At 39.9% G+C, this 21,563-nt stretch overlaps 1 protein-coding gene across 5 annotated transcripts in view; it reads right to left on the bottom strand.

The window, feature by feature from the left end:
- The window catches only part of MGRN1 (mahogunin ring finger 1), a 112,773-nt gene that overhangs the window by 10,797 nt on the left and 80,413 nt on the right, over window positions 1-21,563 (bottom strand). For 2 of the 5 annotated variants that reach the window (XM_020978595.2, XM_020978593.2), the window contains exons 11-16: window positions 11,450-11,559; window positions 9,675-9,740; window positions 7,510-7,733; window positions 7,205-7,328; window positions 6,820-6,865; window positions 1,962-2,066 (exon numbers count right to left, since the gene is read on the bottom strand). In XM_020978595.2, coding sequence (XP_020834254.1) covers window positions 1,962-2,066; window positions 6,820-6,865; window positions 7,205-7,328; window positions 7,510-7,733; window positions 9,675-9,740; window positions 11,450-11,559 — 675 coding nt within the window. The remainder of the gene's footprint in view (window positions 1-1,961; window positions 2,067-6,819; window positions 6,866-7,204; window positions 7,329-7,509; window positions 7,734-9,674; window positions 9,741-11,449; window positions 11,560-21,563) is intronic. The other 3 variants (XM_020978598.2, XM_020978594.2, XM_020978597.2) reach the window with 2 other exon arrangements.

Raw genomic sequence — 21,563 nt, 5'->3', positions numbered from 1 at the left:
GACAGTTTCATAGTTGGCGTGCTCAGACCAATTCAGCTAGTTCTTTTAAGATGGTCTTACTCAGTCTAGAAGTCCCCTGAAAACAAGTAGGGGTACTGACTTCTATCAACTCCAACTTAGTAGAGCTCAGAATGGAGCTGGTGGTGTAGTAGACAGAGCCCTGAGCCTTGAGTCAGGAAGACTCAAGTTCAAATATAGCCTCAGACACTAGCTACGTGACCTTGGGCAAATCTCTGCCTGCCTCAATTTCCTTAACTGTAAAATGAAGATAATAATAGCACTTATTTCCCAGGGTTGTTCTTAGGATCAAATGAGATAATACCTATAAAGAACTTAGCACAGTGCAGAGCATATAGTGTAGGCTTAAATAAATGCTTGTTCCTTTCCCTTCCTTTAGAACTCCCAGAATAGCCATCAAATACACCATAAATCACAAAAGGGTTGTTTAGGGTTTTTTAAAAGCTATTTTCCTCATTAAAAACAACAATTGTTTTCAAAGCTACAATGAACTTAACCTGAATTGCCCCAGTTTATCCTGTTGTATGATTCAGCAACAGTGTATTCTTTCAACATAATACTTTTGCTCCGGAGGGTCAATTCTTTTTTCCCCCCTTTTTTCTTTTGTAACAGAAATTATTTTGTCTTTAGATACTAACATTAACTATTCTATTAATTAAGCCCTTTGTTGATCACCACTCTAACCAAGACAGTGGTAAAAGAAAGCAATTTTAAAATCCAGCCACTTAATTACCTCCAGATAATATATAAAAATAGCAGTTTTCCTAATTCTGAAAATGGAATCTAGAATTCTGCTTGAGGTTTTAGACACCAGGGTGAGAGATGCTCTCCATTCTTGGCAATGAAGTTTTTTAGCATTAGGAAAAAATGGGGAAGCTGGATGTTTTTATACTCAATTCTAAATTGTCTTCATTGTATGGTTTCATTATTTAAATTTCTAGAAATGTCAGACATAGCTATGTTCAATGGAGCACATAAAAAAATAGTGCCTTCCCTCTGAGATTATCTCCAAATTTATCTCCTCTACATTTTGTTCGCACATAGTTGTTTGCATACTGTCTCCCTGTATTTGATTTTGAGCTCATAGAAAGCAGGGACTGTTTCCCTTTTTTTGGTATCCCCAGGGCACAGCAAGGTGCCTGGTATACAGTAGGCATTTAATAAATGCTTGTTGACTTTACGTTATCTAGCATTTAGGATTATTCACACTACCCTCCTTCTGATTCACTGAGGCCAAAGACTGAGGGCAGAAGACAGCAAAGCACCTCAACAAATCAGGGAAGACAACAAAGAAGAGGAGGATCTCCTAGCCTGTGCTTTGGGGGAACAGAGAGCAATGAGAAAGAAGATATTTTCCTTTTAGTATCTAGATTGTTAGAGTTACCTAAAGGCACTTAGCATATTTACATTAAAGATTCGATGGCTTAGGGGCAGCTAGGTTTCACAGGGGATAGAGCACCTGCCCTGAAGTCAGGAGGATCTGAGTTCAAATCCAGCCTCAAATCAAACACTTGACACTTACTAGCTGTGTGACCCTGGGCAAGTCACTTAACCCCAACTGCCTAAACAAATAACTAACATTTTAAAAAAAGTTTCAATGGCTGATTTGGAAAAGTCAAGGAAGAACCACTATCCTTGGCTGTAGTTTTTGGTGGAGGGGTACTGTTTCTCCTGCTGTGGTCTCCAATTTGAAAATTAAGCTCTCAAATAAGGGCCATTAACCGAGGTCTGCCTGTATTGGAGGGCCCCCAACCAAAGTTTAATAGGAGAGGTTTCTAAAGCCTCATCCAGTATTTTCAGTGCTTCAAATGCTCCTGAACCACAGACAGAGTACTTTGGCTCCGCCCTACTCTTTGTTATATCACTAAGCCCTGTGCACCACTAACAAGGCTATCTCCCATTCCCCAGTCACGTGACAAAAGGGAAAGCTGGTTGACTGTCACCTGGTAGGTATATGTCAGCTGGAGGGTCAATCCCAGGTTGATTAAGGCTTCTGTGCTCAGTGCTGCTGTCCTGTAAGACGTCCTCTATGGATGGAGCCTGGCTCTCTAAATTAAAAGGAAAGGAATCAAATTAGGGACCAGTCTTTATGGAGCCCCATTTTAAATGGAAAAGATACTATTAGTAGTCCTAACAACTGAGGCTACCTGTCCCCTTAAAGGGACACATCTGAAATGGCAGAACACTGGAAAAAACACTTGAACTTCTATTAAGGTCAAACATGACTTAACATGGCCCCAGTAGCTTCACTTTTTGTATATTTCAAAAGTTTAAATTCTAAGAATTACCCCTTAAGCTTGAATGAAGGGCCGCATATGGAGTGAGAGCAAGGCAGAGAAAAGCTTAGCCATCCATCTATTAGGATCCCATCAAGCATTAAGCTTACAGGCAAACAGGCCCATTTAGTGGCAGAGTCAAGGTCAGAATGCAGCTCTCATAGCCAAACAAGAAAAATACATAATTTCCAAACCTAGATAAAAATGGAAAGAGAAATCTCAGAATAAAGGCATTAAAAGTGATATTTCCGTGTTTTGTTAAATATTTAATGTAACATCTCTCATTAGGGGATACAATGTTCATTTAAGTATCTCACTGGAAATTCCTTTGTAATCGGAGCCTTAAGTATGAGCCCACAAATAATGCTCCCTTACATCTTCACCCACTAACGTTAGGATTCCCACTGGCTTTCAAACTCTAGCAGATTTGCTTTTACTTATTTTTCAAAATAATGTCCACCATTAAGCATCTCTGAAAGACACTGGCTTTTGGCTGGCCTAATACTTAAAAAAAATTAAATGATCCAAATTGCTTCCTATGATTCTTATCTGCCTTGGAACTAGCCTCAGCACTCTCCTTAGCTGAAAAAGGCAAGGAGCCCAGAGTTTAAACTTTCTAGCCTTCTGGTGAACCTTGGGGAAGATCTTGGGGGTTCCCAAAGCCTAAGACTCAGCCTCAGCAGACTGTTGCCCAGCACTACCAGACTGAAGACTTTAGGGCAGCAGGGGACTCACTGATTCTACAAGCAGATGCTCTACTACTCCAGTCTGAACAGCATTCTGACTTCTGAACACAGGCCCTGGAATGACTGCCAACAGTTCCCCTGCTCATCTCTTCCCCTTTTCTCCCAACTGAGACAGGACAATTCTTTTTTGACTATTCTCATGGAAATAGCATGATTGACATCACGGGGAAAGGGAGTGTCCCATTCTCCATATTATTCTAACACAGACCTCTAAGACTGTTTGTGGAATAATGGTTAGAGTTCCAGACTGACCCCAGGATTAAAAATGGACTATGGTTTCTATACAAAAAGGAAAAAATCCATTTCCTCTCCAACCTTGTTTAGTAACCTAGTCTTGGTGTGGAGTGTTTGGGGGAAGAAATGTGGGTCATTAGGGTTACATTAGATGGATAGTGGCAGTGCTCCTAACAATTCTACCAGAAGCAAGTCATTACCAGGTATTTTAAGGTAGGAAGCCTGCTTATTTGGTTATCAGTAAAAAGGAGAGCTTATTCCTCATTCTCCTTTCCTTGCTTTGGATGTAAAAGAAGACACTTTACTATCAAATGTCAGGATGCCCCTACTATATCAAGGGAAGATTTGTAGAAATAGGGGTCTGGCTGCAGGCAAGGTAAGGCTGATATGCTGAAGATATACTGTAATAGGGGTAACAGATGAGAATGAAGAGTGGTTCAGTCATTTTTCAGTCATGTCTAATTCTTCATGACCTCTTTTGGGGTTTTCTTGGCAAAGATACTGCAGTAGTTTGCCATTTCCTTCTCCGGCTAATTTTACAGATGAGGAAACTAAGACAAACAACGTTAAGTGACTTGCTCAGGGTCACACAGCCAGTAAGTGTCTGAGGCCAGGTTTGAACTCAGGAAGATGAGTGTTCCTGACTCCAGGCCCAGCACTCTATCCACTGTCCCACCTAGCTGTCCCTGAGAAGGAAAAGAAAGAATATTAAAAGATAATGATCATTTATTAAACTCGTATTGTATACTAAACTTTGTAACTAAAGAAAAGGGCTTGGCACTTCCTTGTTCTTTCTGCTACAGACTACAAAATATGCTTTTGCACCTTGACAACAACTCCCAAATGTATTTTTATGCTTAAATGATGGCACTACTTTTGAACTAGTTTTGCTTTTTCCTTGGCTTTAGATTTATTGTATTTTCAACAGCGACTATCTCAAAAAATATTTTAGAACTGGATTTGAATTTAGCATGTACAAAGGCAGAGAACTATAGTGGGAAAACCCTAGATTTAAGAGTAAGAAGACCTGGGCTCAAGGCCCAGTCTTATTATTTACTAACCATAGGGCTTTGGACAAATCACTTTATTTCTCCAAACCTCAGTTTACTCATCTGTGAAATGAATATATTAAAACTAAATTTACCCTGCCTACCTTATGGGGTTGTCAAACTGAAATGGGACATAATGGATGTGGTAACAAATTGTATGATACAGCACAAATGTGAATTATTATTATCTTTCTAGAAAGGCCAGAAATTTAAATGGAAAATAATTTAATTGAACTACATTTGGTTTCTCTCTGGAACAGTACCAGTTTAGGGGTGGAGGAGGCTGCTAAGAAACAGGGAAGTGAGCCTGGACACTACTTCACACATAGCCAGAGGAAAGGAGGTCAATTCCTCCCTCAATAGATAGCAAACATCATGGTGGCAGGAGAATGGGAAACAGCTCTCATTCCTGCCTTCTGAGCACTGTGGGCCCCCGGACCTGTGGGTTACAGAGGAAAGGAAAATGCAGGGGCCCAGTTTATGTTGAGAAGGTAATAAGCTTCAGGAAAGAGGTCAAGATCATGAGCATCTGAAACATTTACTGGCTTAGCTCACTGGGGCAATGGTACAGTCTCTCCTGGCCCTCTGGTGGCCAGGAAAGATCAATGCACACTTTTATGCATAACCAGAGCAATGTAGGAAATGAAACTGAGCATCAGATATTTAGAACAGGATGTTAGGGCTTAAATTGATCTTGGGGATCATCTGGTACAATTCCTCCTCCATTATACAGCCCAGAGATATCTGCCCAAGGCAAACAGGCCCATTTAGTGGCAAAGTCAAGGTCAGAATGCAGCTCTCATAGCCAAACAAGAAAAATACATAATTTTCAAACCCAGATAAAAATGGAAAGAGAAATCTTAGAATAAAGGCATTAAAAGTGATATTTCTGTGTTTTATAAATATTTACTTTAACATCTCTCATTAGGGGATACAATGTTCACTTAAGTATCTCACTGGAAATTCTTTTGTAATCAGAGCCTTAAGGATGAGCCCACAAAGAATGCTCCCTTAGCTTTCAAACTCTAGCAGATTTGCTTTTATTTATTTTTCAAATTTTATTGATGCCTTTTGTTTTTACATCATAGTCACTCCCAAACATACTCTTTCCCCTCACTCCCTAGGGTGAACCTCCCCTCATAACAAAGAAGAAAAAAACCAGTTTAACAAAACCAAGCTACACATTAACCCTACTGACACCATATACAACAATCCACAACCATAGTTTGTGATAACAAGTAGAAGCTCCTTTCAGAATTGTCTTAAAGAACAAATTTATTCTTTAATGAACTATCATTAATCAACAAGCACTTATTAGGTACCTACTGTATCCAAGCTATTGGGCTAGGTCCTGGGGATCACAATATAAAAGTGAAACATTCCTTGCCCCCAAGAAGCTTACATTCTGCTAAGGAGGTGCATCATTTTCATATAAGTAAATCTGGGATATATACAAAAGAAATGCATAGTGATTTGGAGGGAACCCTAACAAAAGGGGGAACTAGAAGAGGGTTATTAAAAGACGTAGCATTTGAGCTGAGTTTTGTAAAGAGCTAGGGATTCCCAGACGAAGAAGTCAGTAGGGATAGCAGTCCAAGCAAGGCAGTAAAAGTAACAGATGTGGAAGATATAATATTTTGTATAGGAACAGCAAACAGGCCAGACTAGCCCTGGCTTGAGGGACCAATGTGCAAGAAGGGAAGAAATTCTGGAAATATAGGCTGGAGCCAGACTATGAAAGGGTTTAAATGCCAAACAGAGTAATCTGCATTTTATTCGAAAGGAAATGGGCAGGCACTGAAGGTTCCTGAGCAGAGGAGTGATATAGTCAGACCTATGCTCTAACAATATAAATTTGGTGGCTGAGTTAGTTAGTCAATAAACATTTGTTAATCAAGTGGAATGTGTGAACAATTAGGAGGCTATTTGCAGCAGTCCAAGTGAGAGGTGATACAGGCCTGGACTGGAGTGGTTGTGGTATGAGTACAGAGAGATAAGGATGAATATAAGAGATGCTGAGGAAGGAGGATCAATAAGACTCCCCAACTATCACAGCATTCTGGCTGAAAACCTGAGAAAACTGCCTGAATGCTCCCCAAAGGAGTATCAATTAGTATAAGCTAAGAGTGTGTTATTTCTACCAGGCCAAAGCTGACACGGACAATCAAGGGAGACAGTACCTTTTCTCTTGTGGTAAGGCAGAGAAAACCCTAGGGAATTCACTAGGATTGAGTTTGGTTTTAATAAATGATGTCTCAGATAACCCTGTCTGAAGACGTGTGATGTCACCAATGAGCACTGTAATAGGGTAAAATACAAAAGGTCTGCTTGGCCAGAGGTTTTTTCCAGCGTCACTGAGGGTATGGATGAGGATGATCAAAGTCCTAGAATAGGCTCACTGCCATCCTAAGACTACAAAGAGTCTTGTGTAGCGCTTGTTTAGAACCAGGGCATGATCCAAACACTATAATTCTGAAAGAAGAAGAAGATGCTTACCTTGCTTTAGAGATGGCACCTCTTCAATTTCCTCAGTTATGAAGCTCTTAAAAAAAGAGAGAGAGAAGAAAAAAAATCCACCTCATTTGGTTATGCACACAAGTTGTTTTCAATGGCCTAGAGCCTAGAACAGAATTTTACACCTTAGCCAAGTCTAAAAGAACAATGGAGACATAAAGTTAATAACTTTAGGACTTACGGTTATTGTCATCCACCTCTACTTTAAATAATGATTGACAAATAACAATTGCCTGCTTTTTTTCTAAGTAAATACCCCTTAGCCTACATGTCGGAGAAAATATTAAGGCAAGCTTCCCAGAACAAGGCTGACAGATTCATAGTGACTGACCTCTCTGGTCAGCTACAGGCTGGGAATTCGACATACCTCTGGTGAGCTGCTCTCCCGAAGGACTAGCTCAGCACCACTTAGTGGGGGAGGTGAGTCAGAATCTTCAGACAATTTCTCTTCATCTTCTTCACGGATAGGAGATGATGGGGAATGTAATGTGCTAGAATGATACAAGGATGACAAAAAAAATAGGCTCAGTTGCTTGGGCATCACAGGATTCATTTGTTTGGAGAGGAACACACATTATTCCATTTCCCACGGTCCTCACAGAGCAGAAGATCTTGGAAGCTGTAGCCCATTAAGCTATTGGGAACACTACCTACACACCCAATAATACTGACCTGTCTGGAGACTTGTTTGGCTTGCTCTTCTGAAGGCTGCTCTCCAAGGCCCTATCAAGCCCAGCAAGAGGACAACCTGCCTGAGAGAGCCCATCAGAAACCCCTGAATAAGTGATTTCTTCATAAAGAGGGGCTGAAGGAATAGCTGGAGAGATGGAGCGAAGGCCGTTCAAAGCTTCCAGCAGGGAGATGGGTTCATATCCAGGTGGGATGTTGTCAGAGTTCTGTGAATTATAGGGAGAGTTCAGGATAAGGCTGGCCTTCCTTTAGAATACTATGCAGCCTTTAAGACATGGGGCCCAAAATGAGATTCCTGCCTTAAGATAGCCCTGTACCCCCGATGACATCATACGTCTAAGAATGTAAGTTTTCTAAGGAACTATTTATCCAATTGTAGCTAGAAATTACTCCTTATTGGGGCCTCAGAAAGTACTTTCTTATTTATGACATCACCCGTGAACTATATTCACTAATATGGAAACCACCCTTCTTGCACGTCCTTTTGAATGAGGCTGAAAAGCAGGTCCTTTAGTTGCTAAGGGAAAAAAAGGTGAGTGCTTATAAAAGGGACAACAAATATAGGACTAAGGTGAGGCAGGAAGCCAATACCCCCTCCACCTGAAGAATGAGAATGTGGGTTCTAGAAAGGGAAAAGGACTTTCCCCTTACTTTCTGCTGCTCTCTGAGAAGATCACTGTATTACTAAACCTAACTTTAGCCCTCCCTGAGGCTACCTGCAACTAAGCAGAAGTGGAGGCCATGCTAAATGGCATCAAGCCAGATAGGAAAAAGGTGAGATTTACGTAAGAATATATGAAAATTCACCCTCAGGCTAGGGCTAAGAGCTCCTTCCTGGCTTTATGTATCTATAATCAGAGAAAGAATGGACAGCTAGTGAGAGTTAGTAGAAGAATGGAGAACACAGGAAAGCTGGGAGGGCAAAGCAGGAGATTCTAAGTACATATCAAATGAGCCTGAAATACAGCTGAAACTCTTGTGTTTCAGACAAATGCTTGAGATCAGAGCACTCCACCTATCCCAAACCTTTCCAAAGTGAGGGTAAAGAGCTCACGTGTTGGGCTGAAAAGGCTGATGTGACTGATGATGCTATAGGGTGGGGATATGGAGCAGGATACAACACTCCTTCTGCTTTTCTGGGTTTGCCCAGTAGTCTCACTTGGAAACAAGGTAGGTCTTTCAAGGAGATGGAAAGAGGGAAATAAGAGGGGACATGGCATGGAAAATGGAAATAAAATAGGGAGACAGGCAGTGGGGAGTCCAGGGCACACTCCCTTCCTGCTGAGGTAACATTCCTATTAATCTGTTAGGTCACTTTAGCATTTGGTGAGCCAGATAAATTCTTTTGTATTTTTTCCTTTTAATATGCCTTGCTTTGTGAATCCTCTTTTTCATATATGATTTAATCTTTAAAGTTAGATACCTATTCTCCTAATAATTCCTACAGGTATATTTCTAATTAACAGTTACAACTTTTGAAGTTAGATTTTTTCCGGAAGTTATCCTCCTATCTAATCAATAATCACTAGGATACACAGCAATTCAGGTGACATTTCAATGAAGTTTATCTCTAACTGCCATTAATATATCTGGGCTGCCCTATCCTGTTTTCCAAGTTGCAAAGAACATCTGGGAAAAGTCACGTCCTTAGACTAAACAGACAAAAACCAGTAAATCCAAATACCAAGTGCAGAAAGCAGGGCGATGAGAAACAAACACTTATAAGAAATGCCATTTGCAATAAAAAAGCAACAATATTAATTCCACCTTCAACATTAGTTCCATTTGCCAGCAGGAAAAAAAAAAGGCGAACAAGAGCATTTAAAAGAAACAAAAGAAGCTTAGCAAAGCTGGCAAGAGAACTTGTAGCTCATGGCTTGGCAAACTGGCCCCTAGCAGGAAGGAGCCCCTGTGCCTACAGGCCTTCGGTCTCATCTTTTGAAGGAGCAGCTTGGTTCAGAAAGCTCTCTTCCTGTGCATGCACAGAATGACTACAGGGAACTGATCCTGCTTTAGTGGGTTAAGTAAATTAAAACACTACACAAGTAAATCCCAATGTTTGGGGAAGAGAATGGTTTTGCATACGAGTCTGTTTTCTGGTTGGGGGATGGGGCAATAACGTAGCCATATAGACCAAATACACTTACTGTTTCCCTTTTAGGTTTCTTGCTGGCCAATGAGACAGGGTTCGACTTTGATTTTTTAAAGGGACACTGTCAAGATAAAAATCATATATTTTACAATAACTAACATCCCTCAAACAATGCTAGAGTTTTCTGAAAGGGAATTTCCCAATTTTCTGATGACTATTTATGTGATGGACGCCTTACCCACCCCCACACATCCCCCACCCACTTTCTAGGTATCCTTGGAGCACTGAATGACAACACATGCTGGTCAGTTTCACTCTAGAACTACTCAGTTCCTCTAGCCAGGGAGTTTATGACATAAGACTAATTATTAAAAACAAAAACAATCCTAAACACAATCCCCACCATCCTACATTCTCATTACTGACCCACTTGAGAAATTTAATCATTTCTGCTCATATTGTGTTATCTGAGAGCAGCCTTATAAATACCTATTTGCCCAAAGTAACAAATAATTTATGCCAGGTGAATGGCAAAGAATATGGATTTTATTTATTAAACTATCTGAACCTCTTTAGGGGAAGGTAGGCGGAAGTGAAGCTTTGGACACTAACCTGAAAGGTGCAGAGACTTTTTTTATATTTGCAATCTAAATTGAGGCCTGCATTGCTTGACAGTGTCCCTTTAATTTATCACCTTTATGGGAAGGTGCCCATCCCTGTACTCAAGTAGCAGGACATCAAGCCATGGAACAAACATTCTAACATTCAACTACATGCAGCAGAAACACTGGGTTGTTGTAAAAGACAATTTGGTCACCAAGTCCTTCAGTTAAATGTTAAAGATCTTTTTAAAAAAATGGGTTAATCAAACAAATGTACTTCATTTTATGCTAACATACGTTTCTGGAGAGTTGCATATAATCTGAGTCTTTGAAAATCAAACCCTATTTACTGTACCAGAATGCCTTGCTATGTGACACTGGTATGCTTTGTAAAGCAAAGAACACTTTGGTAAAGCAATTATCAGCCTCCCTAATTCAAAACGCCTCTGAGATATTACCTATTTCAAATCCTTCATTTTATAGAGGAAGAAACTGAGGCCCAGAGAAAGTCAAGTGACTTGCCCACAGTCACACAGATGGTTGGTGCAGAACTGGGGCTAGATCTCAGGTCTCGTGAGATTCCTTAATTTTCACACTTTGCTCTGCTCTTTCCTGATACTTCCATTTTCAGAGTTTGATTTAAGGGAGGGACACCTGCATTAGCGATATTAACAGCATCTGGATTGTCAGCAGCAACTGTTTCAGTAGAGGCACTCAGGGGTAGGGAGAGGAGAGAATCACAGAGAATCACTGCTGTCTTTCATAGGGAAGAAATGAGACATCTTATTACAAGACTTAGAGGGAGCCACTTAGCTTGTTTGAGGACAGGAAGGAGAGTTCTGTCAGGAGGCCCAGCCCCCCAAACTGTGTCACTAAAGCTATATGCTACAGCAGGTGTTCACTATTTGCCAGATACAATGGAAAGGAAGGCTTCTTCCAAGCACAGTTATTTATCATTTCATCCCAGCTGAGACTTAGAGACCAGTCCTAACAAAGAAGCTGAGGCCCCATACAACTCAGAGGCTCTGCTTACCCTGTACCTGTTACTTAGGAACATTTGGATGACAACCTGGATGTTTTGGCCTGACATATGTAGACAGTCCTAGGCTTCTGTGTGGTGAGCCAGTCTCTTAACTGTAGGCCTTGCTCCTCTCTCAAAGCCCTAAAGCTACAAGCCATTCTAAGAGTCCCCTCTTTCTAATGGTTCAGGCAAATATGACTCACTTACAGAGTGTTCATCGTGGTCCATGCTCTGTGCTAAAACAGGACTGAATGAGACAGGGGACAGCGCTCCTGGCTTCTTCCTCACTGCCCGGATCTGTAGGAGGGCCCGGAAAGCTAAGGAAGAAGAGTTAAAACGTATCAGTCATGGTAACAGCTGCTCCTGCTACTATTTAGAATGTGCACCACACTGTGTGGCACCAAATACCCAACGAGCCACCAACATGACTCCCACCAGTGCAGGAATAAGAATTACCAGTATTTTAGAATCAGAAGCTGAGTAGGCCTATTAGCTGATCTTTATCTTGTTCTGAAAAAAAACTGGTATATAAATGCATCGGTCAAATTTCTTCAGCTTACTGGAATGCACCTAAATATAGGATGAGATGCCTAATAGTTACTTGCATCTACAGGTGACCAGACCTAAATATCTGGAGTGTCCAGGAACACAAGCAGCATGATGAAGGGCCCCCAGTTCATGCCATATAAAGTCCAGCTGAAATAATGGAGGATGTTTAGCCTAGAGAAGAGAGTACTTGGGAGGAGTACAGGTGGGGAACATGATAGCAGTTTTCTAGCATTTGAAGGGTTTATTGGGTGGCAGGGGGATTAGACTTGTTCTATTTGGTCCTTCAGGCCAGAACTATGAGCAATGGGTGAAAGCTGCAAAAAGAAAGTCTTGGTGCAAGAAAAAACCACCTAAATAAAGCTAATTAAAAATGGACTGTCTCAGGAGGTGACAGGTTCCACCTCACTGGCTGTCTTCAAAGGCTGGATGACAACTTGCTAGGTCTACTGTAGAGGAATTCCTGCTCAGGACGGGCTGGAGTGGATGTCCCTGAGGTCCCCAGGCCTTGCCAGTCGTCTTGACACTGGACGTCGATGGCTCTGGAGGAGAGTGAGGCTGATGACTTTGTGCAGTTCTGCCTCATTTAAATCCAATTCATGTGCAAGTCAAGACATCATCTCGTAAGGTCATCGGTCTTCTTCAAGAGCAAAAGACAAGCAACAGCAATAACAATGCTGAGATTCTGTGGAGGTTTGGAGGGCTCTCAGACGGGGAATCAGAAGACCTAGACTCTGTTTCTGGCTTTGCCAATGACCTCCTTTGTTACTACAGTTAAATTAACCTCTCTGTGACCTCAGTTCTCCAGTCTGTAAATGGAAAATATTATCTATCCAACAATTCACCCTACAGAGTTATGGATGTTGTAAAATTATTAATCTATATTAGATATATGGTATATCATAGGGTATATACACACACATATATATATATGAGAAAGAAAAAGAGAGAATGAACACAGATGTATTCTGATTCTATCTGGCTAAGGATCAAAAGTAAATTATGGAAGTTACATGTTAAGGTCATAAAAAGTCAGGGAAGATCATTACAATGACTTGAAGTTAGTTGAATCTTCTGGGTATCGTATTATTTATCACCCTGCTTACTCACATAACTATAAAGGCAAATAATTCAATGAACTGTATTTCAAACTGCCTCCATGTGCCACAGAACCCACTCCCAGGACTAGAGGGTTGAGATACTGGGTTCGTGGGCATCTGGCTCATAAAAAGGTAGGCTTGGGAACCTTGTGGTCTTGCCTCAGTGATCTAGTGGATTTCTAGCACTGCGGATCAGATTTGCAATTTTCAAGTTGTACTGGGCTACCCAGAAGACAGTTCTCCTGGAAAAGAAGTTCAGTTCTCCTGGAGTGGCAAATTTTTGGAAAGAATATTTGTGGTATCTCCCAGTGCTGGAGAAAAAGCACAGACAGTTCTCCCTTTACAAAAATTCACATTATGTAAATTTGGCTTTATGTAAAGAATTCTGAAACAAACAAACAAACAAAAAACTGCATTCCAACCCCAGTTCAGTCAGTACACTACAACCCAGGGCCCTCTCCCACACTTGGCCCTTTGTCCCTTCTCCCTTCTTTCGTCCCTGCCCTCTACTTTCCCCCCTAGGCTTTCTATCAGCCCCAACTCCATTATGGAAGTCAGAAGGTTAAAGGAAGTATAGCTCCATAATGGGAAGCTCACCTTGTTTGGGGGTGGGGGAAATGGGGAAGGAAAGGGAAGATGATGACCCAGGTGAAGTGGGCTGCTTTGCTTCCTTCCCAAACCCAGGATAAGGTACTGGAGCCCAACCCTGATGCAGCAAGCCAAGGGGACAACTCCCTGTCACCCCAAGTACTCTGGGTTTTTTTCCTTCCCCCACTGATGTGAGTCAAAATACTGGCCATGTTTAGTAGTAATAAATTGGGCATAAGCGCAAACACACTAGTTCCTTGATGGCTATTTCAGCTGCCACAGGGCCTGGCTGGTTAGACGAAGTCTTTGTTTGCTTTTCTCCCTGCCTCCTCCACAGTTCATGGAAATAAAAAGACACACACTCTTGGTCCCTACCACTTATTCAAGGCCCAAGGATCGGTAGATCCTGAGCTGTTTCCCAGCAGTGCCCTTCTCTCTTCTCCAGTTCCCAATGACTTGAGTAAAGGTATTATTTTGTGTATGCCTTTATTATAAAGACTAAGTGAAGTGGGTACGTAGGGGCAAATTTGTGTTACCTAACTTTTAGGTAGTCACTTTACATACGGGTCTGTTGTACGACTCAACATAAAGTGAGTCAAGTCTGTATTCCAACTGAGACACGAAGACTACTTGAAAGACTTTTCAGTGACTGATGAATTACACTTGATTTTGGCAGGATCTAAGACTGCAGCTGGCAGCTCATTTCCCCACAAGCTAAAATCAAAGCTACCAGTTATTCTGAGTCATTAACATCCAACTACATATGGACTGATGTTTGAGTGACATCCAGCAAGTTGTGATCCACTGGACTGAATGATCCACTGACCTCTCTCTACTATTCTGGACTCTCTCAGCCAAACAATCCTTTGACTAGAAAAAACCTACTTTGCCAATTCCTTACATTACAGCTCCCATCTAACCTGCTTCCTGTTTCTGCATTATGTTGCAAAAAAGCTCAGTTAGAGTCCTAGATTTTAAGAATTGATTCACTGTAGATTCATGTTTTTGGAATGTATAATGCAGTCAGGCCTTGGCAAGAATTTTTCTGCTCATCCACCATGGCTCTTTGATCAAAGCCTTATTCCAAACACTTTCCTTTCTTCTGTTCTTTTCTGCCTACCCTCACCTACACATGTCTGTTATACTTCCCTGGTAAGGAAATAACCATTTCCTCATGAGCTCTCTCATTCTCCACTTCAACATATCCCTATTTTTGTATCTATGCTCCTGACCTTGCCCTGAAATCTCAGAAGAACTGTCCCCTCTGAGAAGCTAACACATTTTCCTATACTTTAAATCCTAACATACCTCCTGCTAATTTATTGAACATAATATAATTGTTGTTGTTCAGTTGTTTTAGTTGTGTCTGACTCTTCGTGACCCCATTTGGGATTTTCTTGGCAAAGATCCTACAGTGGTTTTCCATTTCCTTCTCCGGCTCATTTTACAGATGAGGAAACTGAGGGAAACAGAGTTATGTGACTTGCCCAGGGTCACACAGCTACTAAGTGTCTGATGTCATATCTGAACTCAGAAAGACGAGTTTTCCTGACTACAGGCCCAACATTCTATCCACTGTGCCACCTAACTGCTCAATAAAATATTTGATGATTCTGAGGCACCTTTTTTATATATTCATATATATATATACTTTTAAAAACTATCATGCGCGTACTTATTAATTGCACCTATCAACACAACACATGAAAACAAAATTGCAGATTTAGGTTCTTCATCAAGTTCTGCATCTTAACAAACAGCTTCTGAAACAGGAAGACAGTAGCTTGGTGAGGTATCTAGATCCAATATGGCATAAATATGCATGTCATCTAATGGATGGTTTTTAATAAGTTCAGCTTGGCCTGCTTTCTCTTTGAGATGCACTTAATCTTACTGTCAATGAGGAAGGACAGGGAAGTTCACTTTCCCACCTTGTTCTCTCTTTATACTACATAGTACAAAATCATATCAGGATAGTACTTTAGTCTGAAGCCCCATTGGAATAGAAAACCTTGTCAGTATTTAATCTGTATCCTAGTCTGAAATCCTGAAAACATTTTTTCAAAGCCTTACCTTTTTCTAGAACTAAGTCCAAATTCAGAGTAATACCGACATTTTGTGTAACTGTCTAAATCACATTTCTTTATCTCTAAGTTAAGTCCAGCAGTTTATGGGTTTAGAACTTTAGGCTCCCTCTCTGAGTTAAGTTTCAAAGTTCAGTTTCCCTAGAAATCACTTTAATTAAAATAAATCCATTACCTCTCTACCTAGCTATTCTTGACCAATTAAAGGAAATCTGTTATATACATATCATTAATTATTCTTGCAGGTGGACCAAATCAATCAGAATTGCCTAACGACAAAACGGAAAGAGGGGCTGCTAGCCCCAAATTCCCAGTTTCCATCCAATCATGCTGTACCCCACGCCTATGAGGTTCCAGGTTTTGTAACCAATTATATTGTTTTCCCCAACTATGATACAGCCTTCTGTTGTTGTTGTTGTTTTTGCTGCTCCTCCTTTGGACTGTCAAAATGACCAGTCCACCTTCATTCAGGGTCTTTTGGCTTGCTGAGGAGTTAAAGCCTCCTTTTATTGGTAACTGCTAGCCTTACCAATAAACTGAACGAGCTCAGAATTTCAATTGCAACAGTTGGCAAGACAGCCAAGAGGCCAAAGAAGGGACTCCAATTTCCTGGGCAGTCTCTGGGGGATTCCCTAGAATGCTCTAATGGAGTCTATACTGAGGGACTTCTCTGTCCTGGAGGTCAGATGTCCCCCTCGGTCACAACTCTTCTGAGCCAATGCAAAAGCCCCCCACTCAAGTGGGGAAATTGCAACTTTGCTTGTTTGTCTTGGTGTGCTGTTTGGGTTTAGTGTGAGTATTTGGCAAGAATCAGCAAAATAAAAACCTAGGAAACTCCCCAAATGGACAAGCCCCTAAGAGAAATTTTTTTCTCTAAGGGAGACTTCCAGCTCAGGTTGAGGAATGATCAAAATATGCCCACCAGTAGCACCCCACTAGTGAAGTCAAAAAGTAAGTCCCAGGCCACTCACTACCACTGGCAGAAGGGAAAGTTAAGTCCTGGGCCTCTTGATACAGTTGGTGAAAAGAAAGAGATGCTTCCCATTCAAAAAGAGGTTGGGGAATAACTTAAGTCTGGAAACAGAAATGCTTCCCAGACAGAAGGGGATAACAAAAAACACAGCTAGAAAAGATTAAGTGGAACGATAAGGGAAGTCTCTCTAGCCATCACCCAAGGATACCCTTACCTAAATTGGCCCAAGATACATAAGAAAAGCCCCAAATCTGGCCTGAAAAGGGACTTCTGTCTGTACACACTGATTTTTAAGTGTTTTTCTGTCTTGTCATATTATCTATTTTATAAATCAAACTAATTTTTTCCCCTGGGGGGTAAAACTTTTCTGAGAAATTTTCTAAGTCTTCAGAAAGACAATCTTTTCTCTCTACAGGTCAGGTTAAAGAGTATAAAGATAAAGACAGAGAAAAGGAATGGGAATCTTTGTTCCCTAGTCTATAGAGATTTGTGGCATTTTAAGACTAAATTTGTAACTGAAATGTAATTTCTCCGATGTGAATTTCCAAAATGTGGTTGAATGTTTTCATAAATGCTGAAATAGTTTAGTGAGTTTTAGATTAACACTCTGTTGGATTTGTTTTAAGGAAAAATAAGATTAAAAGTTTGTGAAAGTTACATGAAAACTTAGAACTTCATCACACTCCCTGGAGAGTAGCAGATTTATTATTGTAGTGCTAGTGGGGGAAGGTGAATTTACTGATGAGAGAAAGAAAAAATGTGTTGCAGTTTGCAGTTTAAATTTATCTGGTACTTCAGAACTGCCTGTTATTAATTCTTTCCCTGACTACAAAAAGAAAAGAGCTTCTTTAAATCAGGGAGCTACTTAAAAGTAAATAAAATCTAATTTGGAAGGGTGTTTTGGTGTTATCACTGCATTTTATTCTGTGAATGATAGAACAGAACTAATTGTTCAGGTAAACTAGAAGCAAGGTCATCAAAAGAAATTGGATAAGACCATGCATTTGTAAGCCCTTACGAACCCCAAAGGCAAAAGTATTACAATTAATGAGGGTTGTATAAGAAAAAATTTTTGTGCCAAATTACAAAGGTGAAATATAGTGAAGTGAAGATGGGTTCTATAGATAGCCCATCTAGCCTATGACTGGGAAATGAACAATGGAGGAATTGAGAAAGTGGGAGAGGTGTCAGATAAGTATATGAAAGGAGAACAAGAAAGGTCCAGTTTTGCAGGGCTTTAATCAAAGTCCAATGGAAGGTTATCTAAAGAAAGGAAGAGAGGAAGTTTAGATGAGTAGGGTTTGAAAGTAGGTTTTGGAGATTTGCAAAGAGACGTTTAAGAAAGGTTTTTGATCTCTTAAGATAAGAAGGATGTGAGAAATCATATGTGGTTATTCTTTATGATAGGGAGACTATAATAATATATTTGCAACATGGAATTATTTGAAGATAGTATACTAAAATTCTGTCCTTGAAGGGCCTTTAGAAGAGCATATTTTATTTGTTATGTGAGGAATATAAAAACCTCATGGACCCTAAAAGCTAGGAGATGGGAATGTGAGGCTGCCATGTAAAGTCCTTCCAGTTTAAAAAAAAAACATAACAAAACTACAGAGAATAGTAGATGCCTCTGGGAAAGATGAAGCCACCCTTTTTAAGTATTTGAGTATGTTTAGGTTGAAAAAACAGGAATAATTGATTTCGCTCTTTAGGTGACTTAAAAGGAAATAAAGAGAAAGTTATGGGGAATTAGGAACGTAACCATAAATCTTTCAAATTGAGCTAACTGAAAATGACAGACTCTAAATTTTGAAGTACTGCCAACTAATGGCCTTTGGGGGAAAAATATTTATTGTTGTTGAAGTTCAAATTGTTACCATTATTGATTACAAATCCAGATTTGATTTGGATGAAATTTTGTTCTGAAACTAAATAGAATAATTGTGGTAAATCAGAACCTAATACAAACTACATTTACTATTTGGCATTAAGATGACCATGGATCAGAAAAATCCTGAGTCAAAATCCAGTTTACATGGTGACCTTAAGCAAGTTATCTTACCTTTGCTTATTTCAGTTCCCTGAATTAGAAGGTGAATGATTCACCTCTTGGAACTGTTGTAAGGATCAACATGATATAATAATTATGAAATGCTTAACAATGCCTGGCATATGGTAAGCACTACATAAATGTTAACTACTGTTATTATTATTTCTTTAATTGAATAATTACTCCATTCTGGGCAACTCTATATTGGGTTTTAAATGTGATTAGAATAAAATGCTAAAGATGATAAAAATGAATAATTTTCTATGTAATATAACTTGGAAATACATTTAACTGAAATGATGTCATTTAATTGGTAATAAGCTTTGTTTCATATTTTAAATACATAATGGTATGTATGTTATTATTATGTTTCTAAGTTTTCTTGTATTGTGATTTTTGGTAATCCATTGTATAAGATATACTATTAGATAATACAATTGTATCATAAGAAAATTTAATTCACAATATGGAAATTATTAAGTTATAAGATGCTATTATGATGTTAAAACCTATGAAGCATATATATAAATACACACACACACACACACACACACACACACACACACACACACATATATATTTTGGTGAGGCAATCAGGGTTAAGTGACTTGCCTAAGGTCACACAGCTAGTTGTGTCTGAAGCTGGATTTGAACTCAGGTCCTCCTGACTCCAGGGCCAGTGCTCTATCTACTGTGCCACCTAGCTGCCCCTAATTGGGTATATTTTAAAAGGGAAGAATAGTAATTACTTACTTTGTAGCAAAAGGAAAAAAAAGCTGATCTTGTAAAATCTCCTTATTTATAAACTTGCCAGATTCTTTGGAACCATCTGCTTGGGCAAAGTGATAAACTCTTATTGGCCTTGTGAAAGAACTTGCTAAATGTTGTGAAATTCCAAAATAATAAATTGGTTAAAGAGAAAAAGGGATCCCTTCTTCCTTTATAAACACCACTTGCCAAAGGAAGAAGGAGAGCTCATAAGTTTGTCTATAGTATAGAAGTGATTTGATGATTTGTGATTATGAAAATTATGACATTATAGCCAGAATAGTATATAATGAAGTTACATCTTGGGCCAATTTAGTCTCAAAAGACTCCAGTCTTAAAGTGTTATTTTTTTGCCTTAAGGGGTTAATGTACAACGCCTTTAGAAATGGATATCTGGGGGCAGCTAGGTGGCGCAGGAAAATGGGCCCTTATTGCCTTCTGTCTTATTATTCTCTTCAGACTCTGCCTTAGTTGTTAAAGCCACTCTAAACTTGCACCAGAAAAGCTTATGTTAGTGCATACTATTAATAATAACCATGTTAAAACTCTCATAGAACTAGCTTCTAGATATGTAGACCATGAAAGACAAGTCTCCCATTGATCAAAGGAGGGAATGGAAAAAATCAAATTGAGATGGGAAAACATGTATGAGGAACAGCAAAGGCCAGGTGAGATTGAAACACAGATTCTTTGAGGGACAGCATTTTGCAACAAATCTAGAAATCTATGCTAGAGTTAGATTGTGACTCAGATTTTAGATCAGAGGCAAAAGGAAGCCACAGCAGCTTCATGAGCAGGACTTGGTGCTTTAGAAATACCAATTAGTAGCTATATGAAGAATTCATTAGTGACGAAAGAGACAAAAGTCTGAAAGACCAATTATAAGACTATTGCAATAGATCTGTTTAGAGATGATTAGGGCCTACTCTAGGATAATACTTATTTAAGTAGAGGATGTGAGAGGTCTTGTGGTAAAATCAATAAGATTAGGCAATTAATTGGATAGAAAGAGTGAGTAAAAGTGGACAATCAAGGAAGACTTTGAGATTTTGAACCTGGGTGATTTGAAGAATGGTGGTATCCTCAACAGAAATGAGTTTTTCCTCATTGCTTCCAAGCAACTTCCACCTCTGGTTCCTATTTCTGAACCCTGGCCAAGCATAACAAGTATGATACTTCTTCCATGAGACAACCTTCAAATATTTCAAAACTCAGTCAATAAACATTTATTAAGCGCCTACTATGTACCAGGCACTGTGCTAAATGTTTGGGATACAAAGAAAGGCAAAAGACAGTCCCACTCTCAAAGGAGCTCACAAATTAATGGGAAGACAAAAAATGCAAACAACTATATACAAACAAGCTAAACACTGGCTAACTTTTAAATAGTCACCAGAGGGAAGGCACTAGAATAAAAGGGAATTGGGAAAAGCTTCCTGTAGAAGGTGAGGTTTTAGCTGGGACCTGAAGAAAGCCAGGGAAGCCAGGAAGTGGAGATGAGGAAAGAAAAGTCCATGCATGGAAGAAACCTAATGAATATGCACCGCGTCAGGAGATTTGGAGTCTTATTCCAGGAACAATAAGGAAGCCAGCCTCACTGGATTAAACTGAGTGAGGAAATATAAAACTGGAAAGGAAAGGAAAGGACTTTGAATGCCAAACAAAGGATTTTGTATTTGATCTTGGAGGCAACAGGGAGCCACTGGAATTTCTTGAGTGGAGATGGGGGGCGGGGAAGATGATACGATCAGCCTTGTGCTTTAATAAGATCACTTTGACAGCTGATGGATAGAATGTAGTGAGGAGAGACTTGTAACAGGTAGATCAATGGGCTACTATGAGAGTCCAGGTGTGAGGTGATGAGGGCCTGCACCAGGGTGTAGCAGTGTCAGAGGAGAGGAAACAGAAGTGAGAGATGTTACGAAGGTAAAACTGACAGGGCTTGGCAACAAAATGGATGTGAGGGGTGAGAGTGAGGTGTCAAGAGATGACACCTAGGTTGTGAGCCTAGCTGATGGGGAGAAGAGCAACATCCTCAAAAGTAATAATGAAGTTCAGAAAAGGAGAAGTACTGGGGGGAAAGAGAATGAATTCGGTTTTGGACATGCTGAGTTTAAGATGTCCAATAGGTAGCTGGAGATGCAAGACTGAAAATCAGCAGAGAGACCAGGGCTGGATAAGTAGATTTGAGAATCATCAGCACAGAAATGAT

Source organism: Phascolarctos cinereus, unplaced genomic scaffold (assembly GCF_003287225.1).
Source record: "Phascolarctos cinereus isolate Bilbo 61053 unplaced genomic scaffold, phaCin_HiC Scaffold_4;HRSCAF=312, whole genome shotgun sequence".
Classification (NCBI taxonomy): Eukaryota; Metazoa; Chordata; class Mammalia; order Diprotodontia; family Phascolarctidae; genus Phascolarctos; species Phascolarctos cinereus.
Note: the sequence above shows the minus strand (reverse complement) of the source record. Positions and strands in the feature narration are given on the sequence as shown.